Source organism: Jaculus jaculus, chromosome 15 (genome assembly GCF_020740685.1).
Source record: "Jaculus jaculus isolate mJacJac1 chromosome 15, mJacJac1.mat.Y.cur, whole genome shotgun sequence".
NCBI classification, from domain to species: domain Eukaryota; kingdom Metazoa; phylum Chordata; class Mammalia; order Rodentia; family Dipodidae; genus Jaculus; species Jaculus jaculus.
In genome coordinates this window covers 73495867-73520787 of record NC_059116.1, presented here as the reverse complement: position 1 = coordinate 73520787, position 24921 = coordinate 73495867, and the positions used below count along the sequence as shown (strand labels likewise).

Below are 24921 nucleotides of genomic sequence, written 5' to 3'. Positions count from 1 at the left end.
TGGCCGCCTCCCAGCTCTGGTCCCCTGTCTCTAACTATTCTGTGGCAAAGGGAAGCTGCTTTTTTTTTTTTTGATGTTTTGAGGTAGGGTCTTGTTCTAACCCAAGTTGACCTGGAACTCACTCTGTAGTCTCAGGGAGGCCTCGAACTCACAGCAATCCTCCTACCTCTGCCTCCCGAGTGCTGGGCTTAAAGGCGTGTGGCCCCCGCCCAGTGAGGCTGCTTTCTTCACAGTAAAGCAGTTCTAGGTCACAGAGAACCATACATTCAACATAAATGCTGCACCTGAACTCTGAGCACCCGAAGACTGAGGTGGGAGGATTGGGAGTTTGAAGGGAGCCTGAGTTATACAGTGAGACCACATCTCCAAACATGAAGCGTTGGGTTGCAGAGATGGCTTAGCATTTAAGGCACGTGCCGGTAAAGCCTAACAACCTAGGTTCGATTCCCCAGAGCCAACATAAGGCCAGATACACAAAGTGATACGTGCATCTGGAGTTCACCTGCAGTGGCCAGAGGTCCTGGGTTACCCGTTTCTCCCGTTCTCTCTCTTTTTCTCTCTCAATCCCCTTGTAAATAAAATAAATAAATATTTAAAAATGACCAAGAGTTATTGGTGTAGCTCAGGGATACAGCATTTGGCTAGCGTATACAGGATTGAGTTTGATTCCCCCATACCACAAAAATAAAAACAAACAGTCCCCCAAAAGTTGGAATACACTTTCAAGAAAAGCCTACCTCCCCAGAGCCCGTCGTGAAGTCCACGGCAGAAGATCTCCGTTTCCTCTGCACGAAGACGGATTTCCGCCGTTTGCGTCTTCTGGCTGGTTTGGGGTGCCCAGACTCCACATGGCTTTCCCCAATTGGGGGTTTAATAATCTTCTTTCTCTTTCCGTAATAGTAGGCTACAGGGGAAAAGGTGATTTTTACTGTATTCAACCATTGTTTCATTCTCAGAGCCTTTGTATGGACACTGAATGACCACAGTCCACTCCAACAAGACTTGTCACTGCCACTGAAGGGCAGTGTCATTAGAGTGTGTGTCACAACATTCAACATTCACTCTAAGAGGACCCCAGGCATCCTCGGATTTTGGTTCTTCCCGTGTGAGTGCTCGTGTGTGGGGGCCAGAGGCTGACACCAATTATCACATTCTATCACTCTTCTTTTTTGTGTTTTAGAAAGATCAACTGTCCTCTAGGACATCTTTTTCTTAAAGTATTTTATTTATTTATGTATTTGAGAGAGAAGGAGGGGGAGAGAGAATGGGCACACCAGGGCATCCAGGTACTGCAAACAAACTCCAGACGCATGTACCTTGTGCATCTGGCTTACGTGGGTCCTGGAGAATTAAACCCGGGTCCTTTGGCTTTGCAGGCAAGTGCTCTAACCATCAAGCCATCTCTCCAGCCCACTCTTCTTCCTCTTTGAGACAGGGTCTCTTGCTGAACTTAGACTCAGCTACTCAGCAAGATCAGCTGGACAGTGAGCTATAGGGACAGGCTGTCTCCGCCTCTCCAGCACAGGGGTGACAGGTACACTTCACCGTGCCTCGCGTCATGTGCTCAGGTCCTCTTATGAGCGTGCACGCAGGTGGTTAACCCACGAGCCACTTCCCAGCGCCCACCCTGGGATTCTGAAGCAGGGGCATGTCACTTCACCCGCCAGTCCAGCGGGTGCGGGGATCTGAACTCGGGTCCTCACCCTTGAGCAGCAAGCAACGTGCCCGCCGAGCCATCTCCCAGCCCGTCCCGAGACGGTGAAGTTTCATGCAACCAGATGCAAAACCAAAGTTCACTTGTGGGTGTTTGATTAAGTTACCACAGCTGTCTCTCCCCCCTCCCACCGCTACCTTCCCCAGTGTCCGGGAACTAGAGGGAGCAAGACAAGACCAGGTGTGGCGTATGCGAGGGCAGAGCTCAGTCCTTTGACTGCAAGTTGGTTTTGGTTGTGCCCCCAGTCGTCTGTACTCACTGTATTTGGTTTTGGTGTGAATGGAGCAGTTCTCTGGGCAGTTTTCAGAAACCAGCACAGGGCTAAATAAATTTGGGCAACATTCCAGCTTGGCACAAACTCGGCGGCAGAAATTTGCCACTTGGTCTGATGTTCGCACAATCTTCACCACGGCTCTGTATGTCTTGCCTCTGTACCTACAGAACAAAGAAGGGGAAGAAATGGTGAGAGCTTTGTTTAGACTTACCCTGAAATGGCCCCAGACAGTCATGTGTAAGAGGCGTGGGACGTGACTGAGTGACAAGGATCTCTCCTAACCGCGGGACCAATCCAATTGATAGTGGAATGAAACCTCCGAGACCATGAGCCCAAAGCCATCTTTCCTCCTTTAACTTGCTCTCGTCAGGGACGAAAACTGACAAGCACAGGTGTGCTCCAAAAGTGAACCATTCCATTTTCTACCAGCCAGGCATAAAGTGAGTGGCTTCTGATTTCTTTCATGTTTCCTTAAAGTCTCACCAAAGTGCTCCTGTGTGCGGCTAGTGCACGTGCTCCGGGGTCTGCGGAGGCTGGGGGAACCTTGGACGGTGGTCCTCAGGCACAGCCCACGTTCTCTTTATTGGACCAGACTAGCTAGCCAGAAAGGGCCAGTGATCAGCCTTTCTTCTTCTCCCAGCACGAGGATTAGAGACTTGCGCCACAGGTCAAGAGTGTTTTTGTTTGATTTTCTTTTTCTTCCTCCCTCCCTTCCTTTCTTTTTCTTAGTGAGTTCTGGGGATCAAACTCAGGATCTTCTGCATGCAATTTACCAACTCAACTGAGCTGTTTTCCTAGCTCTTGACAAAAGTATTGAACATTCACTCGTAGGCACAAAATGCCTGCTAACAGGCCTACATTCACCGTAGATTTCATTTGTCATGTTGTCATCATTGGACAGAGAATCTCCTAACACATTAGTAACGCATGGTACATTCCTACTGGGCATGGTCCTCAGACTAAAGATAATGAGATCTATGAATGTTTCTTGGCTGTTATCAGGGCAAATGGGACATGAATCTGCTTTGAAAACGATGACACCTCAGATCACTGAAATGACACCTCTGTCAAGACGGCACGGCACACTGTTGGAATGGGGACAATTGCCATTACCTATAAATAGCACCTGTGGTAGTTTGAATGCATGTCCCCCATTGACTCAAGTGTTAAAAATAAAACTTTCAAGTTGGATCTCCAGTAAGAAGTGTCACTGGGGGCGGATCTGGCCCTAAGGTGTGAGAAAGTCTTTACTCCTGGAGTGTGTGTGTGTGTGCATGCGCACATGTGTGTGTGCACATGCGCGTGCTAGTGCTGCTGTTTACTTGCTGCATTTCTTTTCTCTCTGCTTTGGATCTATGGAAACAGGCAGTTTCTTCCACCACTGATGGAACTTCCCCTTGGATCACTACACCGAAATAAATCCCTTCCTCCCAGAAACTGTCTGGTCGGATGCTCATCCCAGCACCGTGAGAGTGGCTACTACAGCACTGTGCACAATGGACACAGGAAGGAGGAGAAAGTCCAGTAGATTCCATGAGGGACAAACCCTACAGAATGTAACGTGCTCCTGTTTGCCTCTGGTTTGCTTTCCTGGGCCATGGCGACCCCGGTCATGCCGGGTGGGCAGCTTGTGCTCTCTGTATAGATTTGATTTTTTATTTGTTTATTTATTTTTTTTGGTTTTTCGAGGTAGGGTCTCACTCTGGTCCAGGCTGACCTGGAATTAACTCTGTCATCTCAGGGTGGCCTTGAACTCATGGCAATCCTCCTACCTCTGCCTCCCAAGCGCTGAGAGGATTTATGATCTTGATGATTCACATATGGACTTCTGAGTCCTGACTCCACAACAGGGTTAGAAGAATACCTTGAGGGTGAGCTGCAGACTCAGGCATTTGAATGGTACCTGCAGACTGGCTGCTCTCTACACAGAATCCTGACAGACTTCTTTGAGTTTATTTATGCTTTAACCTCTGCTGACATCAGGAAATATTCTCAGATTTAGGGCATTCTCAATGAAAGGTCAATCTCATATGAACTGTGTTTTAAAATATCAGGTTATGTCCTAATATCATATTTTGTTTGCAGAAAGCTTAGAGTCACATTTTTAAAATATTATTTGAGAGGGGGGCAGATAGAAAGAGAGAATAGGTGCACCAGGGCCTTCAGCCACTGAAAACGAACTCCAGATGCGTATGAACCCTTGTGCATCTGGTTTATGTGGGTCCTGGGGAAATAAACCTGGGTCCTTTGGCTTTGCAGGCAAGCGCCTTAACCGCTAAGCCATTTTACCAGCCCTAGAGTCACATTTTAAGAGAAACAGTTTGGGGCTGTAGAAATGGTTCAGCAGGTAAGAAAGTCTAAGTGTTCCTGAGACAGCCCGAATTCCATCTCCAGTACCACGTGCCTGTGACATCAGCCCTGCGGGGAAGGGAGACAGAGGAAGGACGAGGATCGCCGGCTGGCCATCTGGCCCAAAACTGGCAGCTTCAGGCTTAATGAGACTCTCTCTCCAGAAAAGAAGTGATGGAAGAGGGCACATGGCAGCCTCCAGCCTCCACACACGTGTATATGCTATAAATCTGGAGGATTGCAGCAGCCTTAATAGTTCAGCGTGTCTCAGGCACACTAGACTTTCATGCTTGCGCAGCACGTGGTCTTTCTTGCTGAGCCATTTCTACAGACCCACACTCTCTAAATGTGAATCCAAACCTTTCCTTTGCTGGGCACAGAAACACCCAACCAAACGTGGCAGCGGGGAGGCAAGGTTTTACTGTGGCTGACAGTCTGGAGGGGAAGATTCATGACCAGGGGAAAGCAGGGCACGAGCGGAGGCTGGACGTCACCTCTGCCACAGCAGGTGGACAGCAGCAGCAAGAGCCAAGCTCAGGCGAGTGGGAACTGACTACAACACATCTAAGCCGCCCAAATGCCACCTCTCCTCCTGCACGGCTCCACCTCCCAAACTGCCACCAGCTGGGGACCAAGCATTCAGAACACACGAATTCACGTGGAACATGTGATTCAAACTGCCACAACTACTGATCAATCCATTACTCGGTTCACCTTTTTTTTTGATTTTTGATTTTTGAGATAAGGTCTCACTTTAGCTCAGGCTGACCTGAAATTCACTATGTAGTCTCAGGGTGGCCTCGAACTCTTGGCGTTCCTCCTACCTCTGCCTCCCAAGTGCTGGGATTAACGGCGTGAGCCACCACGCCCAGCTCGGTTCACTTTTTATTGCATCTGGGACCCCAGGCCATGGATGGTGTCACCCACAGCTATGGTGGGTCTTCCCAATTCACTAACCCAATCTAGAAGGGTCCTCATAGGCAGGTATAGAGGGTTGTCCCCTAGGTGATTTTAGATTGACAATCAACTGGACGAATGAGTCAGGTCAGTGGTGATGTCACAGGGCCCGGAGCACACATCAAAGGACGTACACCTGAATGAAGGGGCTTTCGTAAGAATCTTTACTTCCAATCTTACTGAGGTCTTTCAAAACTTAGCATCTTTGCAGCAGATAAATAGTAACATGCATTTTCCAGCTTAAAAAAAAATTTTTAGTTGGGTTTTTCACTGTGTCCTCTCCAAGTTCATATGCTAAAGGCTTAGCCCCAGTGTGATTTTTAAAGAAAATAAGTTTGCAAAAACAGCTCAGTGAGGGGAATGCAGGCCCAGAAAGCTGAGTCTGGCCCCCTCCCCACAGCACTCACATAAAGCCGGTGTGATGGTATGTGCCTGTCGCCCCAGACCCCGACAGCTCAATCAGGGGGCTCCAGGTTTAGTAAGAGACCCTGTCTCAAAAAGAAAGGTTCAGAGCAAATGGGGCAGATATGAGCACATATAAACATGATATACATGTGCATGCACACACACGTGCAAAAACCAAATATTAACGGGTGTAAATATGGCCCATTCTAATGCAACAAGACCCAGGGCCCTCATGAACAAAAGAAGCAACACCAGAGATGTGGACACAAAAGGGCCTACGTCAGGGTACAGGGGAAGGGGGACATTTACAAGCCAGTGAAACTGGCCTCAGGAGACACCAGCCCGACCACACCTTGACCGTGGACGTCCAGCCCCCAGCACTGGGAGAAATGACGATCTGTGCTGAATCCACTCAGCCTGCGGTATTGTTAGAATCGGCACTGACTAATGCCTCTCATACCTCCGGTGGGAAAGGGGGGACAGGCACCACAAACGACAGTTGTCACCACAAAGCTCGGAGGGTGGCTTCCACTTGGCGTGCCCTTTTGCTCTCTTGGTTCCCACTTTGAAACAATCCTCTGGGATCGTCCTGAAGTGTGTTTCTCTTGTCTTGTCAGGAAGGACAATCTACACTAAGGATATTGAAGCCCCCCCCCCCAAAAAAAAAACCTCTTCAAAGCACCAGAAAATTAGACCTGGAACCTGAGTCTTTATACTTAACCACAATGAGCTGATCTGCTAATATAGGAATTTAAAATACCCAAGTAATCTAACATTGCTTACACAGTGGCCTCTTTACTGCTAATTTCTTACGGTCTTTCCCCATGACCTGGTAGCAAGAGAGAGAGTGCCACCAATGTGGCTTGACTGTAGCTGCCTGGCATGAGAAAACCAGCCTGCTGCCCTCCCTGCCCCACCCGCCCCCAGAGCAGAGTCCACGGCGGGCCTGCTTCGGAGCCCCGCAGGCAGTGCACACCACCTTCAGAACAAGAACTTCTTTCTCTTCAGTAGAAACACAAACAATGACCTTAAATGTAGCACAGGTGCAGAGAACCGAATGGACCGTATTTGTTTTCAAAACAGTCCTGAAGCCTTTATCCAAATACTTATGTTCATACATAATATATATGCATATTTGATATAATGATATTACATTATTATGTATCAATGAATGATATATGATAAATATTGATATACATGATATAAATAAAGCTTAGATGAAAACACCAACACTTGGTAAAAAGTTTCACTATCCTTTCAAAATGTTTTTTTTTTTTTTTTACAGGTGTAAAAATAATGCTAAATTTTACGATTAACATCAGACCATGTTTTTCTTTTGAACTTCTTTTGTGTGTGTATACATGGGTGGTGTGTGTTTCTGCATGTGGAGGCCAAAGACCTTTCTCTTTCTCTCAGTGTGACTGTGCATCTGCATATGTGGGCTCGTGCCATGACTGACATGGACAACTTTCTTTCTATCCTCCACTTCCACCTTGTCATTGCTCGCCAGGCAATGTGCTTCCAGCTTCCAGGTGACTCTCCTCACTTCCCTTCCTGCTCTAGGAACGCTGGGATTCCATGCTACCGCTTCAGAACCTGCCTCTGCATGCGTTCTGGGGAACCAAACTCAGGCACCCGTTACTGCATGGCAAACACTTTACCCACAGAGCCATCTCCCCAACCCTCCACCTCATTATTTTCAAACAGGATCTCCCACTATATCCAACTAGACTGGCCAGCCAAGAGTGCCAGGGCTTGTCCTGCCTCTGCCCCCAGCGCAGGCACTACCGGGGTGCGCCACCACACCTGCTTTTTGTTTCTAACTTGGGTCCCGGGAATCTGATCTCAGGTCCTCATGCTCGCACGGCCAGGATTCATCCACCCAGCCACCCCCCCCCCCGCCTCTATAGGCCTCTATATAATCCATACTTGCTAAGCTTAAGAGGTAAGGTAGCCTTGTACCTAGGAGGTTTTGTGCTCAATGGGGGGGTCCTTATTTTCAAGATGAAATTCTGAACAACTTATTTTGCAGAAAAGCATCAAGTGATGGCAGTTCAAGCAGACAGCATTTGTATTAACTTTGGCGAAACACCACAATCAAGAGGAATGAATTTCTAAGTAAGCTGACAAGTGACAGCCAGTAGGGGATAAAATCTTTCCTTGTCTCCCCTTTTTCTCACATGTGTATCTTCAGGCCTCTTGACGATCCATGACAAAATTTGACAGAAAAACAAGCCATTAATTTGGGCAACTATGAGTATAAAACGAGGAGACAATCATGTTTGTAATATGCAGGCAAGATATTAAGTTTAAAAACTTTGACCTTGTTCCCTGAGAAAAGCAGTGATAGAAATAAACCAGAACAGGCTGGAGAGATGGCTCAGCAGGTAAGACACTTGCCTTCAAAGCCCGGTAGAATGCCCTAGTACCCAGGTGTGACAGTTTGAGCGGACGTCCCTCAATGGAGTCAGGAGGCTTTTTTTTTTTTAAGGTTTTATGTATCAGTTAATTTTTTTGTTTAATTTTATTTATTTATTTGAGAGTGACAGAGAAACAGGCAGATAGATAGAGAATGGGCATGTCAGGGCCTCCAGCCACTGCAAACAACAGCCACCGCAAACGAACTCCAAATGTATGCGCCACCTGTGCGTCTGGCTTATGTAGGTCCTGGGGAATCAAGCCTTGAACCTGGATCCTTAGGCTTCACAGGCAAGCGCTTACCCACTAAGACATTTAAGCTTGTAACTTGGCTAGAGGAGATGTCACTGTAGGCAGATCCTAGGGTCTAGCCCGGAGGCAAGTCTAGAATTCCAGCCCAAGGTCTCCAGAGTACTTGAGGCTGCCTGGGCTCCCCGCAGTTTGACTGCTGGGTTTGCTCTTGCTTTGGTGGTGCCTTTCTCTTTTAAGCCACTATGGAGCTTCCCCTGGATCTGTAAGCTTCAAATAAATCCCCTTCCTCCTGTAAACCGTCACTGGTTTGCAAGTTCTTCCCAGCAACGTGAAGCTGACTGCCGCAGAAAACTGGTAGAAGAGAGATTGCGCTCTTGTTTGATGTGGGTTTTGGTCCTTTGGAACTTTTGTGTTGGAGAAATGGGCAGAGTGGTAAGCCAAGTTTTATGGACTATTCTGGTGAGAGTCTGAAAATGCTAAGTGCAGAGAGAATTGCATTTGGAAGCTTTGCTTATGAACTAAGGGGAAGGAAAGACTGCAGAGAACTTTGTGGGAACTGGGCATAATGGCTGGCTGTGTTCTGCTGCCCATGTCCAGGGAGTTTTATTAAGGTTAAATTTGTAATGGTCTGCTGTACTTGGCTAAAGATATACAACTGAGAAATTTGGAAGAACTCATACAAGTTTAAGGTTACTGGCACAGAGACTGGTTTTAGGTTAGTGAAGTTGCTATTGTCAAACACATTAGCAATCTTAAGGATGATGGTCCGGCTGCCTAATGGTGCAACAAAGGAGAGAATGCAGAGGCGAAGCCTCAATGGTGGGAACGCAGACTCTTTAGAAAGGAAGGAATCGGCCCTTCAGGGTCACGATGAATTTCATTCCTGAACTAAGAATATGGCTGTGTTCTGCATACCTGGTATTGGTTTCAGAAGCGTGAAAAATGCATGGAGTGGGTCGTGAAATGCACATGGATTCAGAAGCCTCTGCTGAGATGAGGCTTGGGAAACAGGACACTCCTGTCTTAAAGGCTGGACAGGCCAGTGTATGGAGTTGAAGATGGACCGTGGTTTGCAGTGAACACCCAAAAATGTTTTGGAGATACCAGGACTGCATAAAGACTACCATGGAGCTCTGCTGGCTCGGGGTGGAAGCTCCCCTGACCACTCAGTCCAGCTGGAGGGGCAGAAGTGGAAAATCCAGAGACTTGTCACTAGCCACCGACTATGGATATTGGACTTGGACTGAACTTTTGCCTAATGGCTGTTGAGTTTGCATTGGTCCAGCCTCTCCTTGCTACAACTTACAACAATGGAAGTGTTTATTCTGTGCCATTATATATTGAAAGTTTGTAACTTGTTTTGTTTTTACAGGAGTAACAGGAGACAATGAGACTTGGGACTGTGGAGCCATCTTAAGCTGGTAAAGTCTATGGGGACCTTTGAAGTGGGACTGAATACAATACAATGTGAAATGGTTGTGAAACCACTGGAGGCTAGGGCAGAATGTGATAGTTTGAATGGATATCCAGCAATAGATTCAGGAGTTTTATTCAAGCTTGTAACTTGGCTAAAGGAGGGGTCACAGTGGGCCTAAGGCGTGTTTGGGGCTGGATCTGGAATTTCCACCTAGGATACAGAGAGAAGTTTGGGCTCTGGCTGGGTTCCCTGCTATTTGGCTGCCAGTTTTTGCTCTTGCTTTGGGTGGTGAGTTTTCTCTTTTTTTGCCAGTATGGAACTTCCCCCTGGATCTGTAATCTTCAATAAATCTCATTCCTCCTATAAACTGTGCCTGGTGTGTAAGTTCATCCCAGCAAAATGAAACTGTCTACTACCTCACATAAAGCAGATGCACAAAGTGGTGCATGCATCTAGAGTTTGTTTGTAGGGGCCAGAGGCCCTGGCAAGCCCATTCTCCCCCACACCTCACTCTCTCTGTCTCTCTTGTCTGTCTACTTGCAAATACATATGAAAAGTAATATATATGTAATAAAAAAGAAATAACTAGGAACAACTCTGACCACATATATTTCAACTGAGTTTTAAAAATGTCTTTCTGCAGACTGAAAAAATGTACTTTCCCTAATAACTCATTTTTTTAAAGTCTCAAAGCAAACAAAAATAAATAAATTCTAACTTGAGGAAAACTATTTTATATTTCTTCACAGGTCTTTCATATTCTGGCACCTCTGCCCTCCTTTCCCTTCAATTTCTCTGGTGTGCCAAGGCTCACGTTCTGTGGAGTACAGCCTTTAAAGCAATGCTTTGTAGATCAAATCATGCTTTCAGTCATGCAGCCTGGCACAAGTGTTGGTGTTCGTAGGAGTTCCACAGACCTCTATGGAGAAAGTGACCTGTGTGCCCCTGGGAAGGCCACGGGGTTTCCTTGGGCAGAAGGTCTTGCTTCCTGCTTTCGTAGCATTTCATGTTAAAAACAGCTCAATTCAGGGAACACTGTACAATCTCTCTCTTGAGGGACATGCAGGAGACATGCGCCCCAGCACGTTTGCTCTCTTCCACATTGTTAGGTCAGGATGGGCTCCCAAAATGGAGTCACCAAAGACAGCAGGATGGTGACAGACAGAAGAAAGTGGGTCATCCGCATGCCTCAAGGAACCGCCCAGCCATTATCCCTTCCTTGCCTAACAATCCCCCCCCCCCCAGTGTTCCTTTAAGTCACCTGGTCTCTGTTCTGGTGTCACACCCTGGCTGTCTCAGATCTCCCCTAAAGAAACCTTTTTTTTTTTTTTTAACTTTGCCCTTCCTTGACTTCCCCCAACTGAAAAGCCCTATAAAGCCCACAATCTGGAATCTCAGGCTGGCTGTGCCCGTTCCTCAGAGTCAGTCCTGGCAGCTTGTGCTTTTCCCGAATTAAAGCTTCCATCTTTGCCTCACAGTGGGCTCCGTGGTCTCGCTCACTTACATACACGTTTGGTGGTCTTGGGGCTCTGTTTCAAACAGCTTGGTACCAAGACTCCTGGTCTCTTTAAAAGATGAGATTACATGACACACACTCACACAAAGGCAGGAGAAACAGGAAAACCAGGTTGGATGCCAAATGTCGAAGGAAGATTCAAGGATAAAGTATGTATGTTTCCCCAGCCTTCAAGTGACAAAGTGCATGTGTCCTGCCACATCACTGGGACACAGGGAACGAGGCATAGCTATGGGCAAAGGGAAATGATGGCTCTACTTTCGGCTGATTCAGCAGAGGAAATGTTTTTCTTTTATTAATTTTTTTTAAGTTGGCACACAAGGTAATGAGTTTCCTTGTGGTAGTTCCACACACATATGTCATTACACTTTTTCTAATGAAGGAAATGTTTTAGTCACATTTTCCATAATGAGGAAAAGCCCATCGAAATGTATGAAAGTTGAGAATTCTAACAAGTTCAGAATAACGGCGTCTCTCTGGCGCACTATTATCTAGATACCAGCGTGTGGCGGAGGGCCTGAGTGAGTAGGGTGCAATTTGGGGGGAGCTGCCATGTTCTCACAGGCACTCTTCCTCAAGGGACTGGCGGTCCCCACTGCTGGGAGGGGGGGCTTGCGCCCTTTCGGAGTAGGGTCAGCTGCTCTGCCCACAGTCTTTTCTTGGATATCTTCCATCCAGCCACTGACTATGGGGAGGTAAAAAGGTTGCCACGTAGGCTCAACTCAGGACAATCACGAGGGACCCAAAGCTGCCCCTGAGCAACGGGCAGGGTTCTCCACAGGTCAGTTTATCCGCTGCCCAGTTCTCTGTTGTTTTCATCTCTTCAAAGGTGATGATTCCAAGGCTCCTCCTACATGCAATCCGCCCAGGGGGCGCCCAGCCTGGGCCACAGTAGTGGGGAGGCCATCAGCATGCGGGTGCCACATGGGAAGAAAGGGCGACTACTGGGTGACCTGGGGCCTCGTCAGAGAATGGACTGAGGTCAGCACAGGCCGGGTGTGCCCGTGAACCTGCACCGGCAACGTCGCTGGGTTAAGTAAGAATCGCCCAAGACGGCGGCCTGGGGCACTTGCTTACAACACCTGCCTGTCCAGGTTCGATTCCCTAGTACCCACCTAAAGCCAGATGCACAAAACAGCACATGCATCCGGAGTCCGTTTGCAGTGGCAACAGGCCCGGTTTCCCGTTCACTTTCGCCTTCATTCTGTCTCTCTCTCAAATAAACAACAAAAACAAAAAGATTTTCCCAAGACACACATCTGTACCCGTCACTGAGGGGGTTTACCGAGAAGTGTAACTGAGGAGGGAGGAAGACCGCCCTGAATCGGGCTTTTCAGCACCACACAGGGCATCCCCATGAAGACATGCAGCAGTGTCTCCTCGTTCCTTACATGATTTTATTGAAAGAGAAAAATATGAATCTGTCTGGTGGCTTCAGCAGTCAACTGTAGGCCCTCACACAGGGAACCTGACATGTGACTCTGTAGGAAAGACACATGGGCGGGTCAGTCGGGAGACATGGAAAACTCCCAAAGGGGACGTGGACCTACCACAGAGGCAGCTCAGCAAGGCTACTGCGAGCATGGAGGTGAAGTGTGCAGCAGGTATGGAAGTCTCGATCAAGCAGGGGGGAGCTATTAAGAGAGACCCCCCCACTCGCATACTGGCTGTGGATGAACGCGCAGGATGGCAGCCAGCTAGCTCCCCAGGTGGGCTGATTCGGTACTCGCTGCCCACAGGGCTCACCACACACACTTCCAGGAGCTCAGGTCAAAGTAACCACTGAATCTCCAAAACCCTTGTCAAGCCGGCGTGGCGGGGCACCCCTTTAATCCCAGCACCCCGGAAGCAGAGGTAGGAGGATTGCTGTGAGTTCAAGGCTACCCTGAGACTACATAGTGAATTCCAGGTCAGCCTGGGCTAGAGCTAGACCCTGCCTGTAAAACTGAAAACAAAAACAAACAAGAAAAAAGGAAAGAAAAGGATTTTCATTGGACCATATTTCAACTTGGGAATCCCTTTTCACATAAGTCACTTCATGATCCAATAGTACATCTTCCTTTTCATAACCTACAAACTTGAGTGAAGGTCGAACTTGCACAAGGGGGGAAAAATAAGCAAAAAAGAAAAGCTTTCCATTATTCATGGGGCAGTGGAGACAAAAGTATTCCAGAGTTGAACACAACTCAGGGAAAAGCTCTGACTTTGTCATTTTGCCTCTGCCTAAGTGTTACCGTTCCTGTGAAAAGAAACCAGAATGCTTCCTCCTTAAGTGTTCTGAACACTTGTAACAAAAGATGGAGAAATCTGCCTAGCCTCAACCAGGCTTTCCTAACAACCAGAACAAAATCTATTCAAAGAAGAATTAACATATTATTTCCTCTCCACAAAAAAAGATTTTACAACACATTGAATAACATATTTAAAATGTCTGTAGATTGATGGAGATGAGTATTTTTGGTACAGCCTAAATTATTCCTCTTGAACTTTAAAAGCGTGTAGGTTAACATAGATGATGACTGACTAAATTCAATGAAAAGACGGGAACCTTCCGTGACAAGACAGCTGAAGCTGTTACAATCCCTTTTCCCTCTTTGCAGGCACACACAGCCCACATTCTGCTTTTGATTAAGACTTAAGGGTATGAATACCATCTTCACATGCAGTTTAGATATTGCAAGCATTTTATTATAAGCATAAAGGTGTGTTTGGTTAAAAATTATTTTAAAAAAACTCGACCACTGTATGTGACTGTGTTGGTTTTTACTATATTTACAAGTCTGAAAGGCACCTACATGTTGTCCAGAAAATGGCCCAGTGTGAGGGAGGCGGCTCAGTGTGTAAAGAAATGCTTGCTGTACAAGCTGGAGCACCTAAGTTGAGGTTCCCAGCACCCATGAAAAGCAGAGCAGGGTGGTATCCACCTGGAACTCCAGTGCTAGGGAGGTAGAAACGGGTGAACTCCTGGGACTTTCTGATTACCAGTCACTGACAGACTGTCTCAAGAAACTGAGGTGGACAATAACAAAGGAAGACAGCCAATGTCAGGTCCACCCTCCCATCCCCCACGAAAACCACGTACATACACATGCCCAACACAGTGGGTCTTTACTCTGTGGTGGTGGGCGGGTGCTCCCAGTGAGCAATCCCAGAAGCTGAATCACAACCACACTGCCTTGGGGACGACCTCAGGCCACTGCTTCCTGACAATCCTGTCAGAGTTGGATGCCATTCTGCCAACAACCTAAGCAACTTACCTGAAATGCAGACCTCTCATCTGCAAAGTGAATTTCTTCACTACATAGAAGATTTCTGCCTTTCACCACCTGGGAAGCACGTAGCCAACTCTGTACTTTTCTCCCATTTGCACCAAGGAAGTCGAGCAAAGGAGAATGCCAGAGGGAGAGACAGCACCCAGGGCTGCCACTGGACGCCCCCCTGACTGTTAACCTGTCATCGTTGGCAGCCGCTCGGAGATGGCACTGGGATGTGGCGTGGCGGCAGCCTGGCTCAGGCAGACATGTCCTCATTAGGAGCCGCTGTGTAAGACTTCGCTAAGGAGCTCCCTGTCATCTTTGATAGGGGGAGCAATACATCGCCTTTACAATTCAGCAGGGCTGGAGAACACCCTGTCTGTTTTGATTCTATCAGGCTGGATTTAATAAAAGTTCCCATTGACATGGTAACATGAATATAAGTGCAAACACTTGCAAAATGAACTCTCCTTGTCATGAGCAAGTTTCTGGCAGATTTAGGAATAGGACAGCTTCTAATAGGATGTAAGACGTTTGCATTCACACTGTTCCCAAGCCATTAGGTGAATCTGCTGGCATCGACTTATACAGAAAAAAGTTTTAAAGTAAGAAGGATTTTTTTTTTCTGCAAAAACACTTGCTAGAGATTTTGACACTACTTTAGTGTGATTGTTTAGAAGAAAATGTTCTACTATGTTCCCCTTAGAGAAAATAGAAATATAGGGACTATATTATATAGGAAAAACAGGGTTGGAGAGATGGCTTAGCAGTTAAGGCGCTTGCCAAAGGACCTAGCTTTGATTCTCCAGACCCATGTAAGCCAGGTGCACATGGTGGCACATGAGTCTGGAGTTCATTTGCAGTGGACAGAGGCCCTGGCACATCCATATTGATTTTCTCCCTCTCTATCTCACTTAAATAAATAAAATATAAAAATGTTAAAAATTAAATAGGGAACACAAATATACAAGCAAGCAAAATTAACTTGCTTCTTCTGAATTATAGATAAAGCTCATGTAAGTTCCTCTTTGAATTGTGACATGGGGCTCTGTTTCATGGGCATGGCGCTTTATAGAGAGAAACCCTCTCCTGGTTTCCACATATTCTCTTTCCTTTCGGTTTGGAGAAAGATGACGGGTCTTTATGCAGACTTGCTGTAAGCAGACACCGAGGACTGGGTTGGTTACTGGCAAAACACTGTTTCACCATCTCTGTACTACCAGGATGAGTTAACACAAGAGGAATATGCTCCCACAGATGATTAAGAATCTCCCAACTTCCCGTATGAGCGGGGCAGGTCCCTTCTTTAAAGAGAGGCTTAGGGCCTGGCAAGATGGCTCAGTGCGTAAGTGCTTGCTGTGAAAATATGAAGCCCTGAGTTTGGATCCTTAGCACCAAAGTAAAAGACAGGTATGGGAATATGTGCCTACAATCCCAAAACAAGGGAAGTCGAGACAGGAGGATCCTCGGAGCTTACTGAATGGTGGCCAAATCAATGATCTATAGGTCCAGGGAGAGACCTTATCTCAAAAAAAAAAAAAAAAGTGGGCGGTGGAGAGTTGGGTTGGGTTAGTGGTTAAGGCACTTGCCTGCAAAGCCAAAAGACCCAGGTTCAATTCCCCAGAACCCATGTAAGCCAGATGCATCAGGTGGCACATGTGTCTGAAGTGCATCTGCAGCAACTGCAGGCCCGAGTGTGTCCTCTCTCTCTGTCTCTCCCTCTTGCTCTCTCTTTCAAATGAAGCAGTGGGGAGGGCAACAGAAACGTGGGATAAGACAGGTGGCGGGGAGTGCTGGGAGGGAAGATACAGCGGAATGAAGACGGGCTCGGCGGGCAGGGCGGGGCAGGAGCCGCAGGGAGGCATCTGTACTCAGCGCCGCTGTTTTCCAACTAGCTGCTCAGCTCTGTACTTAAGTAGCATTTACATTGCATTAGATGTTCTAAATAAAAGTTTAAAAACCCTTCTTTCCTTATAACAAGTGCTTCTCCCTTTTGAAAAAGCATCATTTTCCAAATATTCTATATAAAAGACATCTTAGGAAACTATGGTGAGTTAAGTCAACCAGTAAGATCTTCTCAGCTGGGAATCATAATGAACATTAATTCTTCTCTGATCACTAAAGATGTATTCAAAAGGGCTGGAGAGATGGTTTAGTGGTTACGGAGCTTGCCTGTCAAGACAAAGGGCCTAGGATGGATTCCCCAGGACCCACGTAAGCCAGACGCACAAGGTGTCTGGTGCTCATTTGCAGTGGCTTGAGAACCTGGCGTGCCCATCAACTCTATCTGCTTCTTTCTCTCTTTACTTTATTTCATATATATATATAATTTTTAATATATATATAAAATTTTTAAATTTTAATTATATATTTATAAATATTTTTATTATATATATTGTTATTTTATTGTATATCTTTATTATTTTTATTATATCTTTATTATATATATTTATCTTTATTAGATAAATAAAATTTAAAAAACAATTTTTAAAGAATTATTCAATATTAAGCTATCTGAAAAATGAAACTTTTTCTGTGGGCCTCTCCAACCAAGGTCAAGCACACTGACATACTTTCTGCTCTCATTTTCAGAGGTCAAGAAACCTCAAGCAAGCTGACTGTGGTGGAATGCTGTACTCCTAACTACTCAGGAGGTTGAGGAACAAGGGTCGTAAGTTCAAAGACTGACCAGGATGACTACAAGTTTGGGCCCAGCCTGGGCAACTTAGTGAGACCCTGTCTGAAACTAAAATTAATTGAGACTGGGGAGATGTCTCAGCAGTTAAAGGCGCTTACTCTCAAAGCCTGATAGCCCAAGTTAGATTCCCCAGTACCCACGTAAAGCCAGATACACAAAATGGCACGTGCATTTAGAATCCCTTTGCAGTGGCAAGAGGCCATAATGTACCCATTCTCTCTATCACACATACTCTTTCTACTTGCAAATGAATAAATAAATATTTTTTTGTTTTTTAATTTTTCAAGGTAGGGTCTCACTCTAGCCCAGGCTGACCTGGAATTCACTAAGTCATCTCAAGGTGACCTCGAACTCACGGTGATCCTCCTACCTCTGTTACGCGAGTGCTGGGATTAAAGGCGTGCACCGCCATGCCCATTTAAATAAAATATTTTTAATGAGGCTGTTTGAGCTCCTACAAACCAAAACAACCCACCCAAAAAACACCAACAAAAATACAAAATAAAACCACTTGAGCAAAGCAACATAGCGTTGCCCTTCCAATTATCCAATTTCCAAACACAAGAAAATCTAACTACTCATGGCCTATTGCCATTTAATTGAAACCAAAGACATGTATCAGTTCCTTTTATCTATAAAAAAATTCCTAAATTTCAGAATTTTATATTTGGTACAAACTCTCCATAATATATGAAAAACTTTTTTTGGTTATAAGCCTAAGACAATGATGTTAGAGGATAATTTTTCTTGTATTGTTTTTCTCCTAACAAAAAAAAATCTGTGGGCTCACAAACACAAGTTTTGACTCTGAATTCATAACATTACACAAAGTATTGGCTCATTCTCTGTTTCATGTTAGAAATCTTGAAGCTTCAGGCAATTCTGTGCAGCAAAAATACCAGTGTTGCGGTCAGACTGTGAAATGTCACTAAAAGCCCACTTACTGAACACTTGGTCCCAAGCCTGCGGTGCTATACTGGTAGGTGGTGGAAACTTTAGAAGGTACTGTTCTCTAGCAGAAAAGGGTCACTTCACTTAACACAGCTGCCAATGCTCGGGACCCAATGTGCAAGAGAGGGTGAAAAGCTTTTCAAAGCCACAGGGTGGGAAAGAGTATCCAGAGGCATTGCCCCCACCCACAGGGACAGACTGCCGCTCTCACAACTCCTAACCCACGGCCCATGCTGAGCACCACCAACCCCACTGAGGAGGCCTCCGTGGAATGGGGCAAGAAGGAGGGCAATGCTGGCACCAACACGTGACGTAAAGTTTCCACTTAAAAAAGATAAAGAGCTGGGCGTGGTGGTGCACGCCTTTAATCCCAGTACTTGGGAGGCAGAGGTAGGAGGATTGCCCCAAGTTCGAGGCCACCCTGAAACTCCATAGTGAATTCCAGGTCAGCCTGGGCTAGAGTGAAACCCTACCTCAAAAAACTAAAAAGAAAAAGAAACGGGTCCCTTGAGGTGTGCCTATGAAATTTTCACCTGGCCCCCACCCTGTCTTCTCTCCGCTTCCGTCTGCCATGAGCTCAACATCCCCCGCCACACTCTCCTTCCGCCACGGTGACGTGCTCATCCCACGCCTGGCCCAGTGAAGCCAAGGGATTACGGACTGAATGACCCGAAACTCAGGGCCAAATCAAGCCCTTCCTTCCGCTGCTTCCTCAGTATTTTGTCAGAGATGGTAAAATCTAACTCAGCGAGTGTGGATGCGGTGCTCGGAAGGGCACCTAAAACAAGCAACAGTAAGTCTTAACACAGTTCAGTGAACTACTGCACATTCCTAGATTTCCAGAGTTGCACATGCTTACTTTGCCTTCAGAGTCTCCTCCTGAAAATTCCAGCGTGGGTCTTCCACCAGTTGTAACTCTCTCAACACCCGCCCAGGCTTGTAGGCTGCGTTGATGATCATGCTGAGAACCTGGAGGGAAGAAATCGGCACAGTGAGCCACAACTGTGTTCATGCCTGTCCAATCAAGAGCGTGTCGAGAACCACTGTCGGCACATGCGAGGCTCCGTGCACCCCCTGACGGGGAGGGCTGGACACGACACTCGGCAGGCCAGTGCTGGTTCACTCACCATCCAGAGACCGAGAGGGCGAAATCCCCACCCTCCAGTTAGCAGCTGGCAATGTGGGACATGCGAGCCAAAGGGTGTCCCTCAGTAGCTCTTTTAGTTATTATTCTCCAGCAGGATCACTGCTCATTAGGCTAGCTGACTGACAATCCCACTCCATTTTGATTCTACTTTGTCATTAAAATATCATAATATATTTATTCATTTCAGTAGAGAGAGAGAGGGTGGGCATGCCAGGACCTCTAGCCACTACAAGCATGCTCCAGATGGATGGGCCACCTTATGCATCTGGGTTTACATGAGGTCTGGGGAATCAAACCCAGGTCCTTTGGTTTGGCAGGCAAGTGCCTTAACCACTAAGCCATCTCTCCAGCCCTGATTCTATTTTGTGTGTGCATTTGTATATTCGTTTGTGTGCACATGCACACACACACACGTATGTGGAGGTCACAGGACAGCCTCAGCTGTAGTTTCTCAGGTGCCTTGCCCCTTGTATTTGAAACAGGGCTCTCACCAGCTTACCAAGTAGGCTAGGCTGGCTAGGCCATGAGCCTCGTCCTCCCCTGCACTGGTATGGGCACGCACCCCTGGTGCTTCTTTACATGGGTCTGGGTGATCAGCCTCAGATCCACATGCTCACACAGCAACCACCTTCCACTTAAGCTATCTCCCTAGCCATCACCTTGTTTCTAAACAAGACACATTTTCTAAGGAACCAGTGGAAGTGAGGTACATCTGGAGAGTGTGCAAAGAACAACGTGCAATTTACCTAATGCTGTCTCAATTTACAGACATTTAATCAGAGGACAACACTCTCAAATATGGAGTTGATAGCTCATCTGGAGCACCTAACAGTATCCAATATTGTATCTGTTTAAACACCAGCACTTGTCCAATTCTCAAGTTCAAGGAAATAACTATGCTGCCGCTGCCCATGACACAGTGCCTACAAACACCAGGCATTTCCATTCTAAGAGCCAAAAGGGCACATAATAGGAAAATAAGGTGGTCTGCTAAATATGAGTAATTCTTTTCCAAGACAGGGTTTCATGTAGCCCAGGATGGCCTCAAACTAGCTATTTAGCCAAGGCTGGCTTTGAACTCAAGATCTTTCTGCTTTCACCTCCCAAGTGCTGGATTACAGAAGTGTGCCACCTTGCCCAGCATGATTAACTCATAACGTTCGGAAACTATGGAATGCTCCAAGTTGCAACTACAACGAAGAGAACTAGGTGTTCAGTTTAGCATAATGAGTATCTGTGTAGGCTCGCCAAGGTGCCAGGAACACAGGTAGGAGCTGCACACAGTACCAGCCCCTCTGAAAACTGCCCTGTCCAAAAACCTACAGACACACAATGTTTGGAAGGAACACATTACATGTGTTAATAGCAAAATACCACTGAGGGACTAGAGAGTTGCCTCAATGGGAAAATGCCTGCCATACCAAACCATGCATGAGGCTTTAAGTTGAGATCCCAAGAAACCATGTCAGTATAGTGGTATGAACTTCTCATCCAAGTTCTAGGGAGATGAGAGACTAGGAATCATTGTGTTTCATGGCAAGCATGTCTATAATCAAATTATTGATCATTAAGTTCAGAGAGAGATGGTGCCACAGAGAAAAAGGTAGAGAATAGTCAAGTAAGACACCAAGGTTGACCCATAGTCTCTACATGTGTGCAGACATATATGTACACATATGAACACACAACACAAGCACACGTTCAAAAAATACCACAGGGTAAATGAGAAAAATAGCTCCCAGATGGGAGATGGGCTCTATTACCACCATGGCTACTCGTATATGGAGATCAGCCCACCACAAACGGCGAAGGAGGAGACAGTGGATTTAGGAATACACTGTCCTGGTATGTGTGCCCTGATATGCTTGTGAAAATAATAATCTCTTCACATTACTCAAAGGATTGCTCTTAATATTATACACAGGCATCCTGGCCACCAGCTTTGGCTAAGCGGCACTCTGTCATGTTCCAACAGCCCCAAACAACTCACAAGAGGCAAACTTCAGCCCACTAAAAAAGGACTAAAGAGGCAATAAAGGCAGTTTTGGTGTGTTGCACTTTTCTGTATCAGAATAATTATGTGATTTTACTGACCCCCCCTAGGACAATTTAAGAAACTGAGTTTTAAAATAAACTTAATTAGAACTGGCTGCAATAATGCATTAAGTGTTTATCACCATACAACAAAATTTCAGCGGGTTCTTTTCAGATTGAGTAGCTAAGGGAAACCAGAGCCTCATGTCACCTGCTGTGTATCAACATGTATTTGGTGACAGTAACGCAGCTAGACCACGGCATCCGGAGTTTAGTTCGGCTTGCAAACAGGCAGCGACTCAATGCTGTCAGTGGATTCTCTTCCACGCGCTTTTCCGATACCATCACTTTCACCTCCAAATGCAACAAGGTCTCGGGACAGTGTTGCAGTTGGGCTGTGCACAAACTGTGGTGTTCCTGGTGGGTTAGGGTACCACGGCTACTTCACAGAGAGCACCAGGGAGACAGCTGCTGTCACTTAGCAGAGTAAGCCGTCAGAACAGAGCCCAACAACTCCCGAGGGCAGAGAAGCCAGGGCCGGCCTCTGCCACAAGCACCGCGGCTGGGAATCTGCTCGAGGCCTGGTGAACGAGCCTGGGGGCAGCTGAGCTTCCTCAGGAAGAAACTCGTGCTGGAAAGAAAGCCATGCCTCTTCGATTCCCAGGAGTTCATGGAAGATACTTCCACAAGCAAGCTCTCCACAGAGTACCATAGCAGAAAAGGCCCTTTTAGGTGGACCGATCTGGGATCAAATCAGTAGTTCCAGCCCTTCCAAGCTTAAGGTCCGTGGCAAGATGTAGAGCTGCTTTTCTCATCCGTCTGTGGGCGCTGGCATCTGCCCGGCTCATTCTTCCCTACAGCTGACTCCAGACTCGGCGGGGCCCCTGGGACTCTGCACTGTGGCCCCTTTTCCCCTGCTTGCTCTGTTCCTACCATGCCGGCTTTGGGCCACCGGGCTCTCAGGAGCTGTTCCTCTGGCTTGCTGTGGGTCTCAGACCTGGCATGTCTCTCAAAGGTCAGTGTGGCAAAAGTTGAGTCTCCAGCACCAGGTGTTACTGTGAATTGGCGGAAGTGTTAAGGGGAGGTGTTTAGGTCACTGGAAAAGATGATGGAACCCAAGCAGGCCACGAGGCAAGCAGCTTGGTTTCATCATGAGCCCCTTACCACAGTGGCTGCCTAACCACAGGCACAAGAGCAACTGGGCCCGTTGATCATGTCTCCAGCCTCTGAAACCGAATCAAAATGACTGTTTTGTGTTTAGAGAGTCGATTGTCTTTGGTATGTGACAGTGACAGGGGGGTCAGGATGTCCCTGCAACGCCTCCTCTATCACATCTTTACGCAACAAACAAACACCTCATGGAAGGGTCTCTCAAGCATCCACTGAAGAACTGCATTGGTCTCCCAGGGCTTCCAGGCCTCTCATTATACGGTCAGTGCAGGGTTATTCACCACAGCAGACAGCTTGAGGAGGCCTCGGTCTTTGATTTTGAGACTGGCTTAGTGGGGCCCGGAGAACAAACACAGGGCCAGTTTTGCGAAACTCCTGGGGCTTCTTCGGTGCCTTTGCTCCAGTATGTTCCACTGGCCAGTTCAACAGAGCTGGGTGAGCATGGGGCCAAGATCCAGCAGTAGGGCACACCTGCCTCCCTCCTGCTGCTGCTGAGAAATGTGGCGATGCCACTCCAAATCCCTTGTGGGGATGCTTGAGGTCAGGCCCTACCTAACTGGAGCATGTCTGTCAGCACTCCTAGGAGAATCTCAAAGTCACAGACAAGAACTAAAGCCTAGGGTCCGTGACTTCCTGAACCCTGTCAGTCAGCAGGAAGGGGCTGGAATGGGACAACGCCAGAGCTGGATAAAGCTCATGGGGCCTAGCGTAACAGGGAGATTGGGAGTGAGGCAGGGGACAAGCATGGGAGGCTTCTCTGAAAGGACAACCTGTTTCTATCATCTCATTGACTGCTGAAGCCCCAAATGGCTCTGGATCCCACATTTAAAAGCAGCCACAACTCCAGAACCTCAATGTAACAGACCTGGATGTTGTGGATTACACTGTAAACGCGCACGCGCGCACACACACACACACACACACACACACACACCTTCACTGGTGTATGTGTGCTGGTACGGACTGGTTAGACGTTGCCAGGCTTGGAGTGGGGGAAAAGCTCTGTGCAGTGGTCAGCCCCAACACATAGTGCCTGGAATATTCATTATTTAGGGCCAGAGGAATGCATGATTGAATGCTTACTGTGAGGGTCCCACAGGGTTCTGGGATGGGGCAGAATGTCAGTAATTATGTACTGGATGCTGAGTAACCGGATCCTTATATGGAAATTTCTCGAGGCATCACCGGTATAGATGAAAAGACATACCCAGACAGGCTGATGTCACTAGCATTTAACCTCTGTATTTCAGCACAACAGAGTCAGACAGTGAAGCAAGCTGTCATCTACACTAAATGCTGGGATATTTTTTTTTCTTATTGGTGCTTATGGTTCTTAATCATCTTGTAGTCCCTTTTTGCAAAGTCAGTATAATCTGTTATCTTAAGCACATAGAAGGCTTACTTGGTCAGTTACCCGTGTACATTCTATGACTGGGCTGGTGGTGGGAGTACCAAAGTGAGTCTTTTAGATACTCTACAGATAGATGAAGCACGTATGTATGGATAGGTACGCAGATGATAAATCCACAGAGGTAAATACAAGGAAATGAGAGATTATAATATAATAAATGGTAAGTAGATATGGCAGATGATACAGAAAACCGACAGATGACAGATTGATAGAAAAAAAAGGTAGATGGAGAGAAATAAAGTAACTGTAAGTCTATGAGAGATGCATAACAATAAGATATGGTGAGCAGATGACAGACAATGAAGGAGAAAGGAGCTGATAGGAAAGAGAGATAGAACAGATAATGATGCCAATAGTGAGGGATGAATGGCGAGACTGGCAGATGACAATGAAGATAGATGATAGATACAGATCTCAGACACAGGTAACGATAGGGGAGATAGAGAGTAGCAGATATGAAGGTGGCATGCTAACATGGATGAGAGATAGATAGATAACAGATAGATAGATAGATAGATAGATAGATAGATAGATAGATAGATAATAGATAGATAGATAGATAATAGATAGATAGATGGATGATAGATAGATAGATAGATAGATAATAGATAGATAGATAGATAGATGGATGATAGATAGATAGATAGATAGATAGATAGATAGATAGATAGATAGATAGATAGATAGATAGATAGATAGACAGACAGACACACAGATAGGCAGATAGACCCGGAGGACACACCAAAAAGTATGTAGCTAACTGCGTGCGTAATGTGGGCAGTGGGAGGCAGAGTTGCATCTGCATGTTTTCCATCAGGAACAAGATTCTTGCATTTTTGAGCAGATCTACGCTGTCCAGTGCCACTGCTGTTGTCTTCCTTGTCTACCCTGACCTAGTCTCTTGACCTGAGGTGCGCCTACAGGGCTCACCACTTCTTTGGCGATCTCAAGTCA

At 46.6% G+C, this 24921-nt stretch overlaps 1 protein-coding gene across 11 annotated transcripts in view; it reads right to left on the bottom strand.

Annotated features, from left to right (window-relative positions):
* The window catches only part of Sfmbt2 (Scm like with four mbt domains 2), a 242588-nt gene that overhangs the window by 25236 nt on the left and 192431 nt on the right, over window positions 1–24921 (bottom strand). For all 11 annotated transcript variants that reach the window (XM_045134896.1, XM_045134901.1, XM_045134900.1 and 8 more), the window contains 3 exons: window positions 19065–19174; window positions 1974–2149; window positions 738–904 (listed from right to left, as the gene is read on the bottom strand). In XM_045134896.1, coding sequence (XP_044990831.1) covers window positions 738–904; window positions 1974–2149; window positions 19065–19174 — 453 coding nt within the window. The remainder of the gene's footprint in view (window positions 1–737; window positions 905–1973; window positions 2150–19064; window positions 19175–24921) is intronic.